The 22,126-nt window shown below is 32.1% G+C and overlaps 1 protein-coding gene and 1 pseudogene across 1 annotated transcript in view; one reads left to right on the top strand and one right to left on the bottom strand.

The window, feature by feature from the left end:
- Positions 1 to 15,388: 15,388 nt before the first annotated feature.
- LOC124357373 lies at positions 15,389 to 17,111 on the bottom strand (annotated as a pseudogene).
- A 525-nt stretch (positions 17,112 to 17,636) lies between these two features.
- The window catches only part of LOC124357371 (phosphatidate cytidylyltransferase, photoreceptor-specific), a 44,315-nt gene continuing 39,825 nt past the window's right edge, over positions 17,637 to 22,126 (top strand). Inside the window, exon 1 of the mRNA XM_046809109.1 lies at positions 17,637 to 17,898. Within this exon, the coding sequence (XP_046665065.1) occupies positions 17,812 to 17,898 (87 nt within the window). The 5' untranslated portion in view covers positions 17,637 to 17,811. The remainder of the gene's footprint in view (positions 17,899 to 22,126) is intronic.

Here is a 22,126-nt window from a genome sequence, read left to right as displayed (position 1 = left end):
GAGCTAAAAATAAGAAAAAAAAGTGTTATATGAAGGTAGGTCCGAAACGCTCCATTAGTGAGTAATGGCTGCCGAAAGATTTTGCTTTGTTTTTCAGTTCACCTGGTGAAATTACTTAGTGATTCTGAAATGTTTTGTTCTTACTTTTTAACTCAAATAAGTGGATTTATAAGGAAAATCACCTGAAAAATCAAATAAAACCACTCTAGAGTTGTAGTGTGAACAGTTTTTGAGAAAAATTATGAAATTTGCTAAAATCTAATAACAAAAATACCGTCTTAAATGTTTGATGTCCAATAACATTGTTAAATGACCAATAAACAAATTGTTTTTCCTAATTCAAATTGTAGAGAATTTAATTCTGAAAACAACCCATAGTAAGCAAAGTTAACTAAATGTGTAAAAACGTTATGAAATTGACTCCTCACGTATTACCACTACACAGCAAACTTTTTGCTGTTTTATAATAAGGAATGAGTATCTGATTGGTAACAGCTGTAATAATTAATTATTTAACTGTTTTAAACTTTTTTAAATAATAAATAATCAGCTGGGCATTTATTATTTGATGACATAAATGTCACCCCTCATTTTTGAACAAAACAACAAACTGTAAAGATACTGTATGTTTGTGTTAAGTAATTTAATCAGTTATTTTCATCCCATTTTATTAGTGATTTTGTGTTGTGTGTTTCATTTATTAAAAATGGAAGGTAATATTCATGTGTATTCAGACTCTGAATTAGCAGACATGCATTTAATGTATGGTTTGGGACGCTGGCAATAGTACTGCAGCAAAACGTCTGTATCAAGGGAACTTTCCCTAACCGCAGGTGTCCAAGCGCAAGATTTTTTGCCACTATTCATCAACGCCTATCTGAAACAGGTTCTTTGAAGTCTTCGGAGCATAGTAATTCAGGCATCATGTAGAACTGTTGAATCATTTAGCATTGAATAATTTCAGCATAGTTGGTTCTTATATGAAATTTCTGATCATCCTGAAAAGAGCACTAGAAAATTGTCATTACACTTCAATGTCAGCCAATCTAGTATTCGGAGAATACTACACGAGTACCAGTACACCCATACCACTTCCAGCATGTCCAAACTCTTTTTCCACAAGACAACGCTCCCCGTGTTGCCTTTTTGTTGATGGCTTTTTGGGAAAATGTGCTGATCAAACTTTTTAAATACAATTTCGTTTACCGATGAGGCTCACTTTACAAGAAAACACCTACCATTGACTTCCATAACAACCACACATTGGGCAGACAGAAATCCTCATGCTATCAAACCTAATCGCCCACAACATCAGTTTTCAGTAAATTTTTAGGCTGGAATCTTAGCAGATCATTTAGTCGTATTCGTGCTTCCTCCGAGTCTTAATGGCGTGGTGTACTTTAAAATTTTTAAGAGACGAGCTACCTAACCTGCTTGATGATGTACCTCTGCATTTGCGCCAAAACATGTTGTTTATGCATGACGGGGCACCTGCGCATTACTCTCTGGCTGTTCGTGGACACCTAAATGCAGTTTCACAAATCAATGGATAGGCCGAGGTGGACCAGTTTCATGGCCAGCAAGATCACCGGACTTAAATCCTTTGGACTTTAACCTTTCGGGACATTTAAAAACATTAGTTTACTCTTCCCCAATAGCTTCCTCTTCCCCCATTGAAGAACTCTGATTAAACATTTCTAATGGAATATAAACCATTAAGCAGACACCTGATTTTTGAACGGATCCGAAACTCGATGAAACGACGCCTGAACGAGTGCATTTTGAGCATCATGTTTAATCTTCCGTGGATTAAAGCAATTATAGATACGTTTCTTTGATTTAAAAATACAATTTTGAACTAAAAATATGTTTGTTTTTCACCAGCTGTCACCAATCAGACACTCATTCCTTATTTAAAACAGCAAAAGTTTGCTGTGTAGTGTAATACGTGAGGAGTCAATTTCATAACGTTTTTACACATTTAGTTAAACTTTGCTTATTATGGTTGTTTTCAGAATTAATCATTCTCTACAATCCTGAATTAGGAAAAACAATTGTTTATTGTGTCATTTAACAATGTTATTGGACCTCAAACATTTAAGACGGTATTTTTGTTATTAGATTTTTGGCAAATTTCATACTTTTTCTCAAAAACTGTTCACACTACAACCTCTTAGAGTGATTTTATTTTATTTTTTCAGGTGATTTTCCTTATAAATGCACCTTATTTGAGTAAAATAGTAAGAACAAAATATTTCAGAATCACTTAATTTTCACCAGGTGAACTGAAAACAAAGCAAAATCTTTCGGCAGCCATTACTCACTAATGGAGCGTTTCCGGACCTACCTTCATATAACATTTTTTTCTTATTTTTAGCTCTAACAATCACGTCTTAAAATATTTTACCATATTTCTGACTCACCCTGTATATCAAACTATTTGAACAATTTTATTACAATTCCAACTGTACTTGTTTTAACAAAATCCATCAAGGCATAAGCAAGTACGAACACTTTAAAGGTAGACTTGCACAAGCTGGGAGCAGCAATCATTTTGTCTTTTAATAGGTGTCAGCTGTGTTACATCAGTTTATAACAAATTTACAAGATACTAACTTTTTCCACATGATTCTATGATGGTAATACATGTGTATGGTTCTAAAAACACAGAAATTTGAAAATGTACAGCCAACCTTTTTGTTTCACCCTGTATAAGGACAAATGAGAAGTGAAATTTTGTTGATACATTTAAGGCTGGTACAAACTGGTATTAATGCATTTTTTTAACAAAATGTAAACTTATGTTCTTTAGTTGTAAACAAGTTATTAAACATAATGTTAAAAAATATTAATTGGTTACACTTGTGATTTTCCTAAGGAAAGGGAGGGACCTGCATAAATTTGTATGTTTAAATTTATCGCTTGGCGTTGACATAACCAGCCTCAAGTTGCATACTATTTTGTTAGAATTTTAAAAGAGGTATTACAACAATCATTTATGAGTAAAAATGTAGCTTGTAAAAAGTTTATTGATGGTGGTCCTAACAAGTGTAGGGCTGCTTGGGATGTTATTCCTCAAGAACAGCAATCATCCTGAACACAGAGCATTGTACTTGACTCTGATCTAATAAACAATTTTTTTTGACTGACAAAATTCCTATTTTTGTAATCTTTTTCAACTAAAGGCTAAAGCGAATTTGATATTTTTGTATGCAGACATCAAACCCATTGCGGTAACTATTTGTCCTAAATTAGTAGTAAATGTTATTAAAACAGTACTTGTCAAAAAACAATTTATATTGGAAAAGTATTATTTTAATAACATTTACTACTATTTTAATATTTTTTCCAACTGCTCCAAGAGTCTTCAACTACTGTCAACGTTCTCCAATTCAAAAAGTACTGGATATTATTGACTTTCAAATTATGTACTGAAGCACACCGTAGAATATATTAATAAGCTATTCGCTTATATTATAAAACAAATGTCTAGTGCTTATATTATTAACAAATGTCTGTTGCATATATTTTTCAGAGTTATTGAACATTTCAAGAATTAGCTCAGTTTTTAAGAAAGGAGACTAAATACTGCCCAAATAATATGACCCATTTTGATTGTTACTGTTTTTTTTTTTTTTTTCTTCAAAAATAATTGGGACTATAATACATAGCTAGCTTATTACAATTTTTACAAGTTCACACCAAATAGTTTAGCCCTTGGTGTCACATCTTTCCAGAAAACAAAACTATTTTTATTGGTACTAAAGTGTTTTTACAATGAGTTGAATAATATTATTTTTGAATTGATATATGGTTTTACAATTGGAAATATTTATTGACCTCCCACGGGATCAAACCTGTGAACTCCCTGTTAGAAAGCCGTAGCCTCACCCCTATACTAAGATGAGGTCTTTTTTTACTGTTCCAAATTAAGTCTTAAAATCCTGGAAGCTTAAAACTGTCTAACACAATATTTACTTTGGCCTAAATCATTGAGGGAAATGGCAATTGTAACTACTCACCCCACAGTACCACCTTACTACCTCGAAGTATATTTTAGTGTGACAGTCAACAATTAAGGCTGGATATTAATAAACTATGTAAATGTATACAGTTTATTTACAAACAACATTATTATTTACATCAATCATTTGTATTGATCAATTCCAACACAGATTATCACATATTAAGTACAGAGAGTAAGACGGACCAACTGATTCTACCAACACAAAACAGTTCTAATACACAACAAATTATGTGAGACGAGTACCATGTTACAGTCACTGTTCAGCAATGAACAAACATCTATGGGTAAACATTTAACACAGAGGTCTTTTCCAATCAATATTGATATATAAATCTAAATAAACAGGGTCTCTAATCTGTAAATCAATGAATATACAACAGTGTGTCATGCTTACTTAAATTATGACGAGAGAAACCTTCCAAATCCTCAGTTTTAGGAACTATATTTGCGTTACAGTAATATATCACATTTTTTCTTCTTTACATTTCCAGAATTTACATCGACTTTAAAGATAAAATAACAAGGCTTACAAAATGTTTAAACACTTTTTAGATATCCTGAATGCAAAAGCTAACATTTCAACAACAGTCTCATCTCATCAGAGCACCTTGTTTTCACACAGATTACTGTTTATGACCATCAATATATTGTACAATTAGTGTTACAGGCTGTTGGAGACTGACAAGACACGCTTCAAGACATGAAATGGCCACTAGTCATAAACCAAAATAGATTTCATCCGGAGCTGTCACTGAACTGTTAAATTATGAGCTAAGAAATTCTGAAATTTTTTATCATTTCCAATAAAAATTTATATAAAAAATTAAATAATTTTCTTGTCACTACAAGAAAAATTATGTAACTTAGCAGACAAAAAAGGAAAACGTTTTATCATTAGATTTATAAAGAACTCATAATTTTATATGTTGTAACACCAAACTATTTAAACTTAACGGCATTTAACAACTTGCAGCTGTCCTCATACAATCTATCTAAAAGAATAATTCTGGAATAAAACAATCCTTCACTCGTATCCTGCAATACCAACCTTCTGAGTGTTAAAACGTCAATATAGTATGACTGTAGAGCCACTTGTACTGCCCTAGTACATTATCTCTAGCCGTTAAAGAATGTGATGAGCTACATGTAGTATTAGTGCTTATAGTCCAGAAGCCGAGGGCCAATTTGCAATGTATAAGAGTAGATTTTTCTTAAAATAGATAGAATTCCCTCTCAGAAAGAGATCTATTGTCAGCCATACTCCTTTTGGTTAGGATCGAGATGGGAAGATACCAAAAGGATTAAAAATTTGAAATTATATTTGTTCTCAGATCATATTTGTCATAGCTTGACAAATTTAAAACGAGCCAAAATACACATGAATAAATGTTAAATTAGTCAGCTAACCATATACAGACACTGAAAGTGTGACCAAGTCTCTTTATCTACTTGTCAAACAGTGATATAACTGTAATTTGTGTCAAACAGTCTGTTTTATGTGTATCAAGATAGAAATTTGAGGTTAGAAAAAAGTATCCTTCCATATTTTAACCCTTTCAATACCCTTCCATTTTGACTCCCGCCAAAACTAGCAAGACTGACGATTGATTTCTTTCTTAGGAAAGATTCCTCCATCAATATCTAGAAAAACTGTTGTGTGCTTTAGATAACATCTTATACTTGAGAGAGATTTACAATCCTCACCAGACATACATTTTCTGGCTGGAAATACGTTCCTGGCCTAATATAAACGTATTCTTCAGGTGAAATTTTTTTAAGTAAGTAATTTGAATTATCACTTTTTTACAACTTACAATATTACAGAATTGCAGCTTATCAGATGTACAAAAATATCTATATAGCAAATTTGAAGTCTGTTTACCACGGGCCATTGGCAGGAAATTATAAAGGGAATTTCTCTCCCTAAAGACCACAGATTTATCATTAAATTTCTATAGTTATACATCATTAGCTATTACAAATCAGCATCAAGTGCTTTTAACATATTAGCCAATTAACCAATTTTACTTTTGAAATTTTATTATCTAAACTATACATGTAATAGCATAGGGTATGAAATTATTTGTTAACAAACTAAACATTTGCATCATTAAAAACTTAAAAATGTAAACGAGTAATGAAAAAAATCAATTGTAATAGAACTTACTTAAATCTAAATAATTAAAACCCGTTATTTCGTTAAAAATAAAATTGTAGTCTTCTGTTTAGACTACAGTTTTCTTAACTTTTGATCTAGTCTTGGAAAAAACTTAACACATTTTAAAATAAAACATAAAAACAATCCCCTTGTTTAAGGTTGAGTAACTTATGGAACTCCTGTTATGGTACTGAACGAGGCAGAGGCACTACTTATACACATACAAAATCTTCTAGTACCTCCATTGTTTGATTATGTTTAATGTTTATACTAAATGATCTTTATATGAATCTACGCATGTTTCCACAAATACTACATAGATTAAACATTTAAAATAATAGATTATGATGTAATTTATTTGCAATAATTAACAACTGAATTAAACTTCTATCTTTGCTGATAACACAACAATCCTTATCCAATACAATACTATGGATCACCTTTTTACAAATGTAGCAAACAGCGAAAGGGCTGCTTTCAAGTACTGTATAAATAGTGACTTTAGTAGTAAATCTCTCCAAGACAATCCAGGTCGATTCAATGAGAAAAAAGAAGACATTATAAACATAGCTGACATCATCAATGGAAAATCAGAATAGAATAATGCTCCTGGAAAAAAGGAAACATGTGATCTTTCTGATGTCCATCCACAACAAAGCTGACTTGAAACCGTTTGGATTATCACAATCACTGTGCTATATATATATATATATATATATATAGTGCTCAACTTGCAGAATACACTAGAACAGTGTTTTCGGTACCTCTCTCTGAAATATAAGCACTATAGGTTTGTTCGAGAAACTTTCTCCACTCCTCAGATATGCGAAAAATCACCGTTTAGAAACCTTATATTTTGTAAATTTTCACTTGGATCCCCCCTTTTATCTGGGAGACATTCCGTATCTCTCATGCCTCCAAGAGATTACAGTTCTGCCACCTCTAGTTCTAGAAATAGTAGTTCTTAATAAAGATAAATAACATCTCTCAACAGGAAAAGAGGTACACAATAACAACGCATGCCATGGAAATGGCTTGCACAAGCCTCTAGAAAGAAGCTCACATAAATCTGGAACCTGTGGAATATTCCACATCTTAAGGCTCTATAGGGAATGACTTCAACAAGAATCCTCAGAACTTCTTTACTTGACTCTTTATAGTGAATGTGACACTACTGTGATTAGACACAATCAGGATGTTGCATCAAAATGGAAACATTGCTATGTAAAAGGTTAACCAGCCACCCAAACCATTCCTTAAAGTAGTTCATTGATTTTATGACAACTAATGGAAGAAATCAAAATTCAGCCTTGACAGCTGTACAGCTATTTTATTGTTGACCCATTATTGTTATTGAAGTGTAAGTAATAAACAATCTGTCTATTGACTATCACTGAAATCATTAAAACAAACAAGTATTTTCTATGAGGTGTGAAAAACTAAGTATTTTTTTGTTAGTATTCATTCACACAGCAGAGATTCTCTAAAATCTCTCTTTAATTGGAGAACTTTCCAATTTAAGTACACCTTTACTTTCATATTGGTTTTCTAAATACAAGGTCATAAAAGGGAACTGAACAAGCTTTGTTTTAGAATAGCAGTGCAATTCAATAGGTTTGTCTCTTGACACTGCTCTAACCAATCAAAGATTGCAATTGATTTAAGGTAATCAATCTCCTCTGCTTCACACTTTATTACCGACTATAACTAATCAATCGGTCTATTGACCAGAATATTGACAGGATGGGTATTAATGAACAGTTTGTTCTTTACGCTTGGACAATGTAATTAAAATAAGTAAAGCGCTTACTTTAAAAAAAATTTTCATTATTAATGATGGGTGATTTGAAAAAAAGTACCAAAAATTTGTCATCAAGAAGTATTAAATAACTGATGAGTCAAGAATCTTACATTATATCAAGCCCAATGCGAAGAAAAATAAAACCCTGTGAAACCATTGCACAAACCACATTATCATGATCTTCACTCACCTGCAAATTACAGATAAATGTTCATAGGATTTTTTATCTGTAATATTGGCAACAAGATCCCATAAACTATAGGTCATCCTTCCAAATTAAAGGATAAGAAACAATACATGCTCTGTTTTTAAAACTTTTCAGCACTGACATTAATAATTTTGCAATAGTTTCAACTAAAGTCTAAAAATTATTTCAAAATTATGAGTGTGTTTTTAAACAAAATTATGAAAAATGCTACAATAAAAGTAAACCACGCTGTATGACAATCCTACAATCCAGACACACTGTGCCACAAAAGCAGCCTTACAAGCAGTGCTAGCAGCTTATGACATCATACAATCTCACATTCTGTTCTCTATTACAGGCATCTCCTTCAGGGGCGTGTTTGAGCTAAAATCTGTTATATAGCAGAGCTATTACTACATTTACATAGTTATAATGATAAAATGTATAAAGTAGAAATAAAATAACTCTTCCCCTCTGAATCTCTTAATTTATGACTTTACAACAAAAATATTTAGTGAGTATTTTATTAGGCTTCTCAACGTTTAATTTTAAGTATTTGTCAATGAAGGGAAAAGGTTGCATCTCACTCCAACAATAGAAAGTTGAGCTCAACAAGATTTAATGGTTTTCTAAAAAAATAAGAGATGATTGATAATTAAATTTAAAGTAAATTAAAAACCTCCACCTTGTGTAACAACCAATGAAAATTTTTAAAAAGCAATATCTAACTATATTAACATAAAAATATTACCTTGTCTATAAAAAAATAATTAAATCTAACTGTAATATGCAACTTTCCTTTTTTATTTTAGAAACAAACCATCCCTTAATATTTGAAAAATGAGTGCAAAGCATAAATAAATGTTTAATACATTATAATATGTTTGTTTTAAAATATGGAAAAATTTTTGTATATTACCCAATTTTCTTTTTTTAATATATATTATTTATTTACTTATTTGTCATTTAAAAAATATAAAACCGTTTTCTTTGTTAACCACTTCATGGGTTTTTATGTAATATTACACATTATTATACCGTTCCTATTTTATTCTGTTGTCTGCTGTAATATTACACATGAAGCTTTTTTATGACAACTGTTCATCACGAAAGTAGTTCTGATGTTTTCTACTAGATGTCAGCACTTCCTTAGTCCTCTGTCACGAGTTTTTGCACCTTGGTGAGTTTGCTCTGTTGCTGCGCAGTGCTGACAGCTACTACATGGTTGCATGTCATACGTCCTTGAGTATTTTATGGTTTTATTTCTAATGTTTGCACGGTAATCACATGAACATAGATAGTGAAAATGACTTAATGAACAGTACATAAAAATATACAAAATTTGAAATACCATTAAAAATAACATTTTTGCATATGAAAGAACGTTTTATATATATTTACAAAAACCTTACTCTTAAAAAAAAAAAAAAAAAAAAAAAAAAAACAGCAAATTCATCAAAATAGTTCAAGTTACAAAAAGAAAACCGCTAAGGGGTTAGGATTGTTATGAACATTCCACAATTTTGAGTTGTTATATTCCTCTACTTTAGGAATGTAGATGAGTCCCAAAAAAACTTAATGTTTATTTTATTAGCAAAAAATGCCATTCTAAATTTTAAAGGATTACTTGTTGTGGGCATATTATAAAAAAATGTTTTTGTGACCATTCACAAAAGATAAGGGTTGTAATTTGATAGTTTTTCAGTAAAAGGTTTGTTATGGTCACACAATACTTAAAAATAAACTTTTAGTAGCCTAATAAGTGTCCCTTAACATATACATTTATAATATGTTGGTTAAACTTCATGAAAAAAGAAGATTCAGTGAAGGAGATTTCTTTAGTTTCACCCTGTATATTCTGTCAATAATTGTCTTACTACAGTTTTAAACTGTAACTAAACAGTTAATAATTGTAGATCAAGGATGTATGTTATGACATTTTTAATTATCATTAATGAATAGTGTATTTTCATATTAATTGTCCAATAGGAAGTAGAATAAACATTGTTTATAAATAACTCTTACAAGATATATATATATACAGGGTGTATATTATGTCTGGAAACACCCAAATATATCCTTTAATAATTTAAATATAAATTTGAAACCTCTTACAATCGTGATAGAGATTGGGCATCTACTTTTTGGAACAATGTTTTGTTATGTCACACCAACGGGGGACGTCCTGCCGAGGGTATCGTGAATATTCTTAATGGAAGCCTATACCTTGTGATACATAATTTTAAAGGTAATAGCTTACTGAATTGAATGCCACAAACCGCATCTCAAGGGAATTATTCTATCAGAAAATAGAGCATTTTTAGTATTGAAAATTTACTGATGTTCAACAATGTAATTTTAACATGGTTCTTGCCACAAAATGTGTTACACTAATTTTTTAGCATTTTTTAAATGTTCAATTAAAATAAAATAAACAATTTATTTTTAAGCTGGTTTCATTAGTACAAATTTACCAGTTTTTATTACAATGAATAAAACTTATGAGTCACTTTCTCTGATTACTTATGAATCTGTACTTGGTGTTTTCCAGTCAGCAGGAAGGTTTAAAGAGACAAAGGTCACTAGCCTATGAGAAACATTATTGTGTTATTAATCATCTGGTCTACAGGTTTCAGTTTGTTGAGCATGGAGCCTTCACTAGACAGGTCTAAGCTTGGGAATTACAAATGGACAAAGGTCATATCATTCCTGTCGAGTTAATCAGTGTCTCTGAAGCATTGCTGTCAACAAGTTATCTAATTACAGTAGTTCAGTTTTTATTTGGCATTTTAATGGAATTGTCTGAAAGAGAACGAATTACTCTGTTGATGATGCGAGGATATGGCGATCGTCAAAGATCTTATCGGGAAGTTTGTAATTTGTTTAATGACACTTTCCCAGAAAGGAATCCCATAAGTGTTTCAACAATATCAAAAACTATTGAGCGTTTTGAAATGACAGGGAGTGTACGTAATCGGCCAAAGTCGGGTAGGATACAATCTGCAACAGATGAAGAACATGCACTAGATGTTTTGCAAACATTTATTGAAGACCCACATACATCGCTCAGAAAAGCTGCACAGCAACATGATATGCACCCTATGTCTGTGAGTAAGATTTTGAAAATTAATAAATACAAACCATTTAAAGTTCATTTAGTCCAACAGTTAAGTGAGGATGATTACGACAGAAGAGTTGAGTTTTGTGAACTTGTGATGCGCAAATGTGATGACAATAGAGATTTTCTGACCAACATACTATTTTCTGATGAGGCAACTTTTTTCCTAAATGGCAATGTTAACAGGCACAATTGCCGTTACTGGGCTAGTGAAAACCCACATTGGATTACTGAGTCCCATTCACAGCAACCACAAAAACTGAACGTATGGTGTGGAATTTTAGGTAACAAAATTGTTGGACCCTTTTTCATCAATGGAAATTTAAATGCCGAACTTTACTACAATATGCTCTCCAAAAATGAAATAATCCCAGCTATTCAAATTGCATCAGGAGAATACTTTGATAATGTATGGTTTCAGCAGGATGGTGCTCCACCCCATTATGGGAGACAGGTAAGAGAGTATTTGGATTTAAGGTTTCCTCATAAATGGATTGGCCGAAGAGGAGAAATCGAATGGCCTCCAAGATCTCCGGATTTGTCACCAATCGATTATTTCCTATGGGGTCATTTAAAATCCAATGTTTATAGAAGAAAGCCTCATAATTTGGAAGACCTAAGAAACAGGATTATAGAGAAGATTGCTTTGATAACTGAAGAAATGTTAGGCAACTCTGTCGAATCATTTTACACAAGATTGGCTCATTGTCAAACCGTAGAAGGAACACAGTTCGAACAATTGCTTTGACACCAAATGCAGGTAAAACGTTTGTTGTAAGACTTTTCTAACAGCATACATTATTTTTTATTTGTAATAAGAAATCAATAACATAAGTATTTCCATAATTGTACTGTAATAAAAACTGGCAAATTTGTGCTAATAGAACCAGCTTAAAATGAAATTTTTGTTTTATTTAATTGAACATTTAAAAAAATGCTAAAAAAATTAGTGTAACACATTTTGTGGCAAGAATCATGTTAAAATTACATTGTTGAACATCAGTAAATTTTCAATACTAAAAATGCTCTATTTTCTGATAGAATAATTCCCTTGAGATGCGGTTTGTGGCATTCAATTCAGTAAGCTATTACCTTTAAAATTATGTATCACAAGGTATAGGCTTCCATTAAGAATATTCACGATACCCTCGGCAGGACGTCCCCCGTTGGTTTGACATAACAAAACATTGTTCCAAAAAGTAGATGCCCAATCTCTATCACGATTGTAAGAGGTTTCAAATTTATATTTAAATTATTAAAGGATATATTTGGGTGTTTCCAGACATAATATACACCCTTTATATATATATATAGTATCTAATTTGGGCTCATTGTTTTGTTTTTGACAAATATTTCAACACAACAATGAAATAGAAATCTCTTACAACACATGTTGAAACAATATCATCATAGGTGCTACACAACCTCTCAATATAAATCTCAATGAAGATTTTAAGGACTTTCTGCCCAGTCTAACAGTTTAATTTTATATTGTTTTCCTTGATTTATCAGGAACTTAAAAATTACAGTTACATTGAAATAATCTAATTGATTACAAGAATAAAAATTTTTGTTGTTTTTTGTAATAAAATTCAGATTTGACTTTTTCGTAATTAACTAATACTATTGCATCAACTACAATTAATGTACCAGACAAATGAAAGAGACGAGAAACATAATGAAAATGAAGGATAAAAAAGTTGAGGGAAGGTAAAGTTAACTTAAGCAGGAGTATTTTTATAGAGAAATAACTGTATCAATCAATACGATCTGTTGAAGTTGAACGGTATGTACGAGGTGTGTTAGAAAAGTAATGAGATTGGTAACACTGCGGGAGATCTGGCAACGTTGTGTCTACCGGCTGACGCTAAACCCTGTTTATTTATCCCTTCCACTTCCTCAGGTCCCGAGTTACAACTCCGTACAGTTAACACATTAGTTTTGACAGCGCCATTAGTAAAGTTGTGTTTTAATTGTGCGTCACAGAAATGGAGCATCGAAATTTAGAGCAACGTTGTGCAATAAAGTTTTGTGTGCTAAACTTGGTGAATCCGCGAGTGTGACTTTTGAAAAGTTGAAACAGGTCTATGGGAAACAGTGCTTATCGAGAGCACAAGTTTTCCGCTGGCACAAATCCATTTTTGGAAGGCCGATAACACGTTTGAAGATGAAACCTCGCTCAGGGAGACCTTTGACTTCAAGAACGGACGAAAACATGGATCGTGTGAGGGCGCTTGTGAGATCCAGACCGTCGTTTAACAATAAAGATGATCAGTGAACAGCTAAATTTAAACACTTTCACCGTTGCATCAAATTGTGACAGATGATTTGAACATGCGAAAGGTTTGTGCCAAATTGGTGCCCGAAAAATCTCACAACTGAACAGAAGGACAATCGAAAAAATGTGTGCTTTGATCTTCTTGAGAGGATTGCTAATGACCAAGAAATTCTTCAATTGTGTGATGATCACTGTTGATGAATCCTCGCTGGATATTTGAGTACGATCCTGAAACAAAGCGGCAAAGTAAAGAAAGGCACACTTCGTCATCTCCTCGGCCCGAAGAAGAAATGTCGAATGAGCAAATCAAAGATCAAGACCATGCTAAATTTGTTTTTTTTGACAGGAAAGGTATCGTACACAAAGAATTTGTTCCCACCCCAGGACAAACTGTCAACCAAGTGTTTTATAAAAGTGTCCTTGAAAATTTGAGGAAAAGAGTGATCCGTGTGAGACCGGAAATTGCAGACAAAGGTGGATGCTTCATCATGACAATGCTCCATGTCACACGGAAGCGTCCATTTCCATCTGTGAATTTTTGAACTCAAAACGCATTACTGTTGTTCCTCAACCCCCCCCTATTCACCTGATTTAAGTCCTTGTGACTTTTTCCTCTTCACGAAATTGAAACATGTTCCTAAAAGGACGTCATTTTGGAACTCTGGAGAACATTCAAAAGACTGTGACTTTTTCGTAATTAACTAAGACTATTGCATCAACTACAATTAATGTACCAGACAAATGAAAGAGACGAGAAACATAATGAAAATGAAGGATAAAAAAGTTGAGGGAAGGTAAAGTAACTTAAGCAGGAGTATTTTTATAGAGAAATAACTGTATCAATCAATACGATCTGTTGAAGTTGAACGGTATGTATGTGGACATACTTATGTAATAATAAAGATATTATTCGTTTTCATAATGAATTTATAAAACACTTAAATCTTAATTTGGTGAAATTTCATAACTACATCTCTCAAGTTACTGCAATCTTTCGTAGAACCAGCTAAACCATGGTATAACAAGAATGTCTAGTATTATATATGTTATATATTAAATTAATATGCTAATGTTTTAGAACTTTTTCTGAATAGTAATTAATTAATATATACTGTATCATATTTGTTCTACATGACCTAACTATTCTCCTTTGATCAGTTTGAGATTACAAATCTATTAGGGCACTTACAAAAAATGACAAGAACTGGAGCTAAACTCAACAATGACATTGAATCAACCCTTTCCTCGCCACACATGTGTAGACTTACAAAAAGTTGTAAAAATTACCAGATAAGAAATGAATTATGAATTGTTTACAGTTCACGAGTGTTTCGAATGTTCTAATGAACATGTAAAGTCACTAACAGTTTTTTTATTGTGAAAGAATTGTTCACCATGGAATAGTCAATAAAGAATATTACTGTGAAGGTTTACATTGTTTACAAGTTTCATTGCTACAGCAGACAGCACAACTTGTTTAACAGCACCCAACTCACCTGTTATTTCTCCTTAAGATTGCCCCACCAAAATCTTGAAATCTGCACCCTTTAACTAAAAGATGCAGAGATGGAGCTATTTTTTTAGTAAAATAAAATAAGTTCAAATCCTGTTTTTCAGCAACAGACACAGAACTGGGAGATGAGTACAGCATAAGAAACTACTTTAAAAAATTATGAGTCCCAATACTGTTCACTTGCAGAAATCTTAATTCTGTTACATTTTGAATGGATCTCCTATAAATAATGAAGGTGGCAGATCCATGACTAGTTAGTCTTCTTACACACTGTTTACGGTTACAATTTAAGGAACACAAACAAAATTAATAAAATACATGTTTACTTTATCTAAGAAAAAAGTAATTAATTCTAATTTTTATCACAATCATGTTATGTCTCTAATTCTAATATGCATATATTTCAATTTCAGCTTATTATGTTACTTATTAACCGTTTGCGTGTAAAAAGTGTAAATTTTCTATTTAATTGTCCTTTCCAGAGTTTTAACAACTAATTAGAGAACTGAATAAAATATATCCTACATGGTTAAAAAGTATCACAATGTTTACTTCAATTCAAAAGGCAAGAGTGCCATCCTAAAATTGTTTAAATGATTTTAACAACTAATTGCTATGTAATTCGAACATTTTATACAGTTGTAAGTTATTATTGTGTTTAAATACAAGTCTATTTTATTTGTGCAAAAAATTACATGCCTGTTAAAAAGTTTTCACACATAATGATCAAAGATTACAACTAATAATAAAACCAAACAATACTAATATTATATCACGTATAAATTATAAAATTAATAATCTATACGAGATATAGCATTATATCAAAGGAAAACACTATTAACGTTCTTTGTAATAAGGTATCACACTTTAAAATATTCTAAGAAATAAAATAATAAAAAACTGTAAATTAAGATGAAATAATTATTCAGATCGGTTGGGTGTGTCTATCCCTGTAGTTAGGAGAGGAGATTGAGACCCTGATCCTGGCTCAGAGGGAATATTGTCTGTTTCAGCCCAAGTCTCAGCTTCATTAAAAAGAGCTTCATTCACTGACTCTTTGGATGTAGGAGAAGGCATTTCTTCTGTGCTACTGGACTGCCTACCTTCACAATCTTTCCGGAAATCCAGTCGAATCTGAACTGGATTTTGGGAGTCATTTTGTTCACAAACTGTCTTTGCTTGATCATAAGTGTTCTGTACTAAGTCGATCACAATGGGATCACCCATATCTTTCTCTCTGCTGTCGATTTGAATGTTCAATGATGCATCGTTGGTTCTCTCATCATTCTGTTTGTCATCTAACGCTGCTAAATCAGTGCCACTTGATTTCTGAGCAAATTTTATCACAATTTCAGCCTTTTTGATTTGGAGCTTCAAAACAGGTGACTCATTTATACCATTACTGATATCATTACACTTGACAGATGCTAACTTTTCATTATTAACACACCTTATCGATGATTTGTCATTGTTCCTACGAGAGACATCTCCAATTTCTGGGGGGCCAAGAATCCCTCCATAGTTGTCCTCAATAGGTCGATGAGAGCTGGACATTGTAACATCACTGGGCTCTTTACTCTTCCCAATTTTGATATGCCAAGAGGTTCCATGATTTTCTGAGTCAATTCTCTGATTATTCATCTGTTGAGAACAACCTTCACCTGCATCGCTGTTTTCTATGTCAACTGTACATGACTGAATATTATCTTTTTGTACCCTGATTCGGTTTTTCATCATTAAAGAAAATGTGTAAATTTCTAACACCTTTAAGATCAATGCTAGTTTCTTCGTTGTTCATGTCCCGACTGCCATCTTGATAAGGTTTGAACAGGTTTTCTGAGGCAATTGGCTGGTTAGAGAAAGGTTCGCTGAAGGAATTGGAGGGGTGGATATTTGGCTGGACTGATGCAGATGTGTAGACGTTTGACTGAGATATTATTGTCGCAGGAGCAATTGGGGATGGTAGGCTTGGCTTTTCAGGAGCATTTTGCACGTATATCACTCTGAAACAACATATTTTATGTAAAGAATAATAAGCACATATAGAACTAAAAATTAAATGACATTCATTACTTAAAATTGTAATATAAAAACATGGAGCAAAATCCACTTAAGACTGCTTGATTGGAATGAAAAAAAAGAATATTGGGGGGGGGGGGGGGTGGGGGGGGGGGGGGGTGGGGGGGGGGGGGGGTGGGGGGGGGGGGGGGTGGGGGGGGGGGGGGGTGGGGGGGGGGGGGGGTGGGTCTGCACTGGTGCTGTAAACATCACACAGCTGACGAACAGCTGGTTAGTCCATATGAATTCTAATGAAAACATGTATGGCAACATGCACGAAATTAATATTAAGATATAAATGCAAGTTTTTTGTTTTGTTTATTGTGTACTTAGCTTTGAGTTTGCTAAAATTATTATACTTTGAATTAAAATTATTTTTTTGTATGTATATTTAGTTAAATCACTGTTAATAAGGAGATTCTAAGATAACTATTTACATGTTATGTTGGTGTTAGATATCAATACCGTTTACCCCCTCCAGGCAACAGTACTTTGCTTCTCTGGTTGGCTAGTGCTGGTGTGTGTTGTCTGCTAAGTTACAACCAAATTTATGGACGATCATGTCCGGAGTGATGGAGCATAAACAAAAACACAGTAATATTGTATTAAATTTTTAAACCGTCTAGAATAAAGAACTTTGAAATTAATTTTTGAAATTATCTCCAAATATTATGGCGGATTTGCGGAAAAGGAAAGGCGAAACTGAAGAGGAAAAGTCAACTGAAAAGCTAACAGCCTCTGGAACAGAGAGTGACCATGTAAGTTTTTCGTTATTAAGTCACTTCATAATTCAATTTAGTTTCATTAATACCTATATTCCTAAGACTGCTATAGTTATAACTATAAATGAACAGCCATCCCTTTAACAAATAAGTTGATGAAGTAGTATTACATTAGGCAGTATAAGTTAATTTTAATATTACCTTCAACTACTCATAGGCTAGTGGCTCATATAACTAAAAAGCCAAAATTATTAAATGAACTACATATAAAAAATGTTTAAACTTATCTTAAACATGTCTTGATAGATTTGGATACAAACAATTTATTTTTTATGTAAGAGACACAATGGATTTAGAGTGGATATATATTTACGAAGCTAGAGTTAATGGAGAGACTTTTCTTTAATAAGCGGCCTACATTCATTAGTGAATTGTTATTATCGAATTATTTCATATTATATAATAATCGTATGCGACAAGAATTATAATACATGACAATTACAACTTAACAAAAATAACACATTACAATTTTTAATCTCTTTTTAAATCCTCAACTTCTCTTGACTGCCAAGAACTTTCATCAATTTTTTATCTCACAAAATATCCTCATTTATCGCCATTTACAAATTCTTCAAAAATTAATCACCTACTTCTTATTGTTTACATTAAACATTACTATAACTAATAAGATGAAATCATATGTTAAGTTAAATAAATTGTAATATTGAATTCTTCATTTGGGTAGGGTACGATAAGCGGACCCGTTTTTTTATATCGAAGAATGTAGTCTTCGATATCTAATATTTGCATCTCAAATCCTAGATTATCAATCGGTATAAAAGTGTCTATAGTCCTCAATAACAATCATACGTTTTAAATTAAAATATGAATTTAATATTTACAGTGATCAAACAAGTTATTATAACAAAAATTAGGAAAACTGAAGACTACCATATTTGCTCCTCTCACAGTTACAGTTGTTTCTTTCCCACAAATTTCACATAATGGAGTTTTCGGTACGAGTTCAACATGCTGAAGCCACAAAAAACAATATATTTTATTTATATCTTATCATCTTTCAAAGCAATGTCGTGTAGTTTTCTCAAATTGACTGCCATTTTTAATAATTAAAATTACTTATGTAAAATTGAAATATTACCCTATTACGTGTATTATTTTAAAGTGTTTACAGCTTTTGATATAGACTTTATAAGTTAATAATTCAAAATAATTAATCAGTATCGATTGATTATATCGATGGTTATGATTAAGTAATATCGTTTGCCAATTTCGATATAAAAAACCGGGTCCGCTTATCGTACCCTACCCCTTCATTTCATAAAAACAATCTAAACGTTCAATAAAAACAACTGGATAATGAATGTAAGCCGCTTATTAAAGTCTACCCTAGTTAATAGCCTATAATTTGAAATCGGATTGAAGTCTGCATGGATATCTTGGACAAGTACTATAGCGTTTTGTGTAAACTGAATAATCCATTAAAGGATTGTATTGATTTTTTTCCAATGTTTGGTTACTTAACCATTTATCAATTTGGCCCCAAGGTGTTAGATAATTCTGATTTTACCAACTATCCTTTAAGTTATTTATAAAGGTATGTATATCTGGAATAAAATATGTTGTATGTGTATCTAAAACAACCAAAGCTGTGCTATAAATTTCCATGGAAACCACTTTAGCATGTCGGTGACGCGAACCGAGGATTTTACCCTCTACCAAAACGCTCAACGCGCCTAAAGAAGTTTTCACTTCAAAAATTTGTAAGAATGCTTGATATATATATATTATATATATATATATATATATATATATATATACATTGGGGGACTTGAATTGAATTACTCTAAATTGTTTTATTTTCTGGCTGTGAGATAGTCTGGAAGGGCTAGACTTTAATAAGCGGCCTACCCTCATTATTCGGTTGTTTGTATCGAATGGTTTGATTGTTTTTATCAAAAGAAATAATTCAATATTACATTTTATCTAGCTTACCATATAATTTCAACTTATTACTTACAGTCATTTTTAATGTAAACAGTAAACAGAAAGAAGTAACTATGTTTTGGAACTTTGAAAATGACAATGAATATTAAGAAATTATGAGGGATGTTTCTCACAACGAGATTCAACATGTGGGTTTGGCTCTTGGGAACCCACGGGAAGAATTCTTTCTTCTATTTCATAAAAGCGATTACTCACTGCAATCAAGCTGGTCAAGCTATAAAAATTGGAAAGTTTCTCTGACATGTAAGTCTAGGCCATAATTAAGTTTGTTGTTTTGTAATTATTGTTAAATTTATGTTATTAAAATTATAATTTACAACATTCTGTTGTTACGGTAATGTATTATGACTCTTATTCTGTACGATTATTGTATATTATTGAAGTTGGATGATATATCGAATTTTTCGACAATATCAATCGAATAACGTGTGTATGCCGCTTATTAAAGTCTCCCCTCTGGATGGAATACAGAAAAGCACATGAGGTTTTGGCCTACCTATATTTTTCATAATATAGATATATCACCTTACGTAACTAAGCTTATGGTAATGAAACTTATACTTTGTGGGCTGCAGTATAATAAGCGGTCATTACTACACTCTAATCGTTAATATTTTTGATTATTTACACTATCAAACCATAAATACTGAAGCCACTTTGTGATCTGAGGTAGAGTACGATAAGCAGATCTGGATTTTTATACTGATATTTACAAACAATATTACTTAATTATAGCCATTGATACTTATTAATTAATTTGAACAACAACTAACATATCATCTGTATAAACTGGAAACACTTTTCCAGCTAATAAACATATTATATGATTTTTAAGTAATGACTTCTTAAAATTCAAGATGGTGGTCAGCTTTAGAAAACTTAATGAATTGCTTTAAAAAGAATGATATAACATATTTCATTGGCTTTAAGAGGTTGGTCTGCTGCCGAACACTCAATTACGTGAAAATAATAGCACATTTATGTAGAAGGCATATTTTGGGTTGAGTAAATATGGTTTTATGCATTTTACCATCAACCACAGTTGAAAACTTTTTAGAATCTGCAGTTGGTGCTAATACTCAGACAAAAGTTCATGGAGGGCCCTGAAACAAAGTTTCAAAAGTAGCATACCAAGTATGGTTTTGCGGAGAGTATGCTTTCGACAGCTTCTTGAAAGCAGTTAATCATTGCTACCCAGGAGAAACATATAAATAGTTACTCGAATTTCGTATTTCCTGTTAGAACTAGATGTTTGTTATGTTGTTATCATTTCGTTATTATTTATGAGTTTTTCCTATTTCCTGTTCTAATTGTTTGTTTGATCGTTATAGTTCCTTTATTATTTATGAGAATGTTACTGTGTAGGGCCTGTATTATATTAATTTCAAACATGATTGTAATTATGTTTATAGATACATTGATATTGTTTGATAGTCTTATATTCCATATACAAATATTTTGTATCGGTGATTATACTAATCGATATAAAAAACCGTGAAGGAAAAAGAATCATTCAGTGATACAATACAATCAGTAACACTTTGTTGAGATCTGCCATGTGATCTTTTGCTTAGGTGAGTGACTATCCTAGTATATAACTACAATCTAGGTTCAAGTAAATTAAACATAACAGATGTTCAGTTCTATTTGTTTAGCCAGTGAGTGCAGACCTGTTGTAAAATGTATTCTTTAGTTCAGTTTTAATAATTAGTGTTTAGATGTTATTAAGTGCATGTTTTAGAGTTAGTGTGCATAGAAAACACACAACATGGCTGTTTGGTTCTTGACTTACGAGTGTTAAAACGCTCTGGTATATTTTGTTTACTTTAACTTAGATTGGAATTATGGATTAGGGTAGTCGTTCACCTGAGGAAGAGATTGTATTACAGATCTCAAACGTAGTGTTATTGATCGTATTGTATCACTGAACGATAGTAAATGTCCAGAAACATTCTGTTTCTTTCACAATCCTTCCATTGTCATAAAGAAACTTCAAATAAAGAATAAAAAACCAGGTTCAATTATTGTCCTCTACCCATGATCTGCAGAAAGTTTACCCATTACAAGGCCCTTGATAGTGAAAACTGCCCTATTAGTCGGACAGAAGATCTGGAAAGTGGGGGAAATTACCTAGCCTTTAAAGTGTTTAAAAAATGTATTCACAAAAAAAATTTAAAAAGATTTCCATTAACAATTATTTTAGGTGACTCTTTAGTTTTTGTTGTGGCTTACAGTCATT

Source organism: Homalodisca vitripennis, chromosome 3 (assembly GCF_021130785.1).
Source record: "Homalodisca vitripennis isolate AUS2020 chromosome 3, UT_GWSS_2.1, whole genome shotgun sequence".
Classification (NCBI taxonomy): domain Eukaryota; kingdom Metazoa; phylum Arthropoda; class Insecta; order Hemiptera; family Cicadellidae; genus Homalodisca; species Homalodisca vitripennis.
The sequence above is the reverse complement of the archived record's forward strand: the minus strand, read 5'-3'. Positions and strand labels throughout refer to the sequence as shown.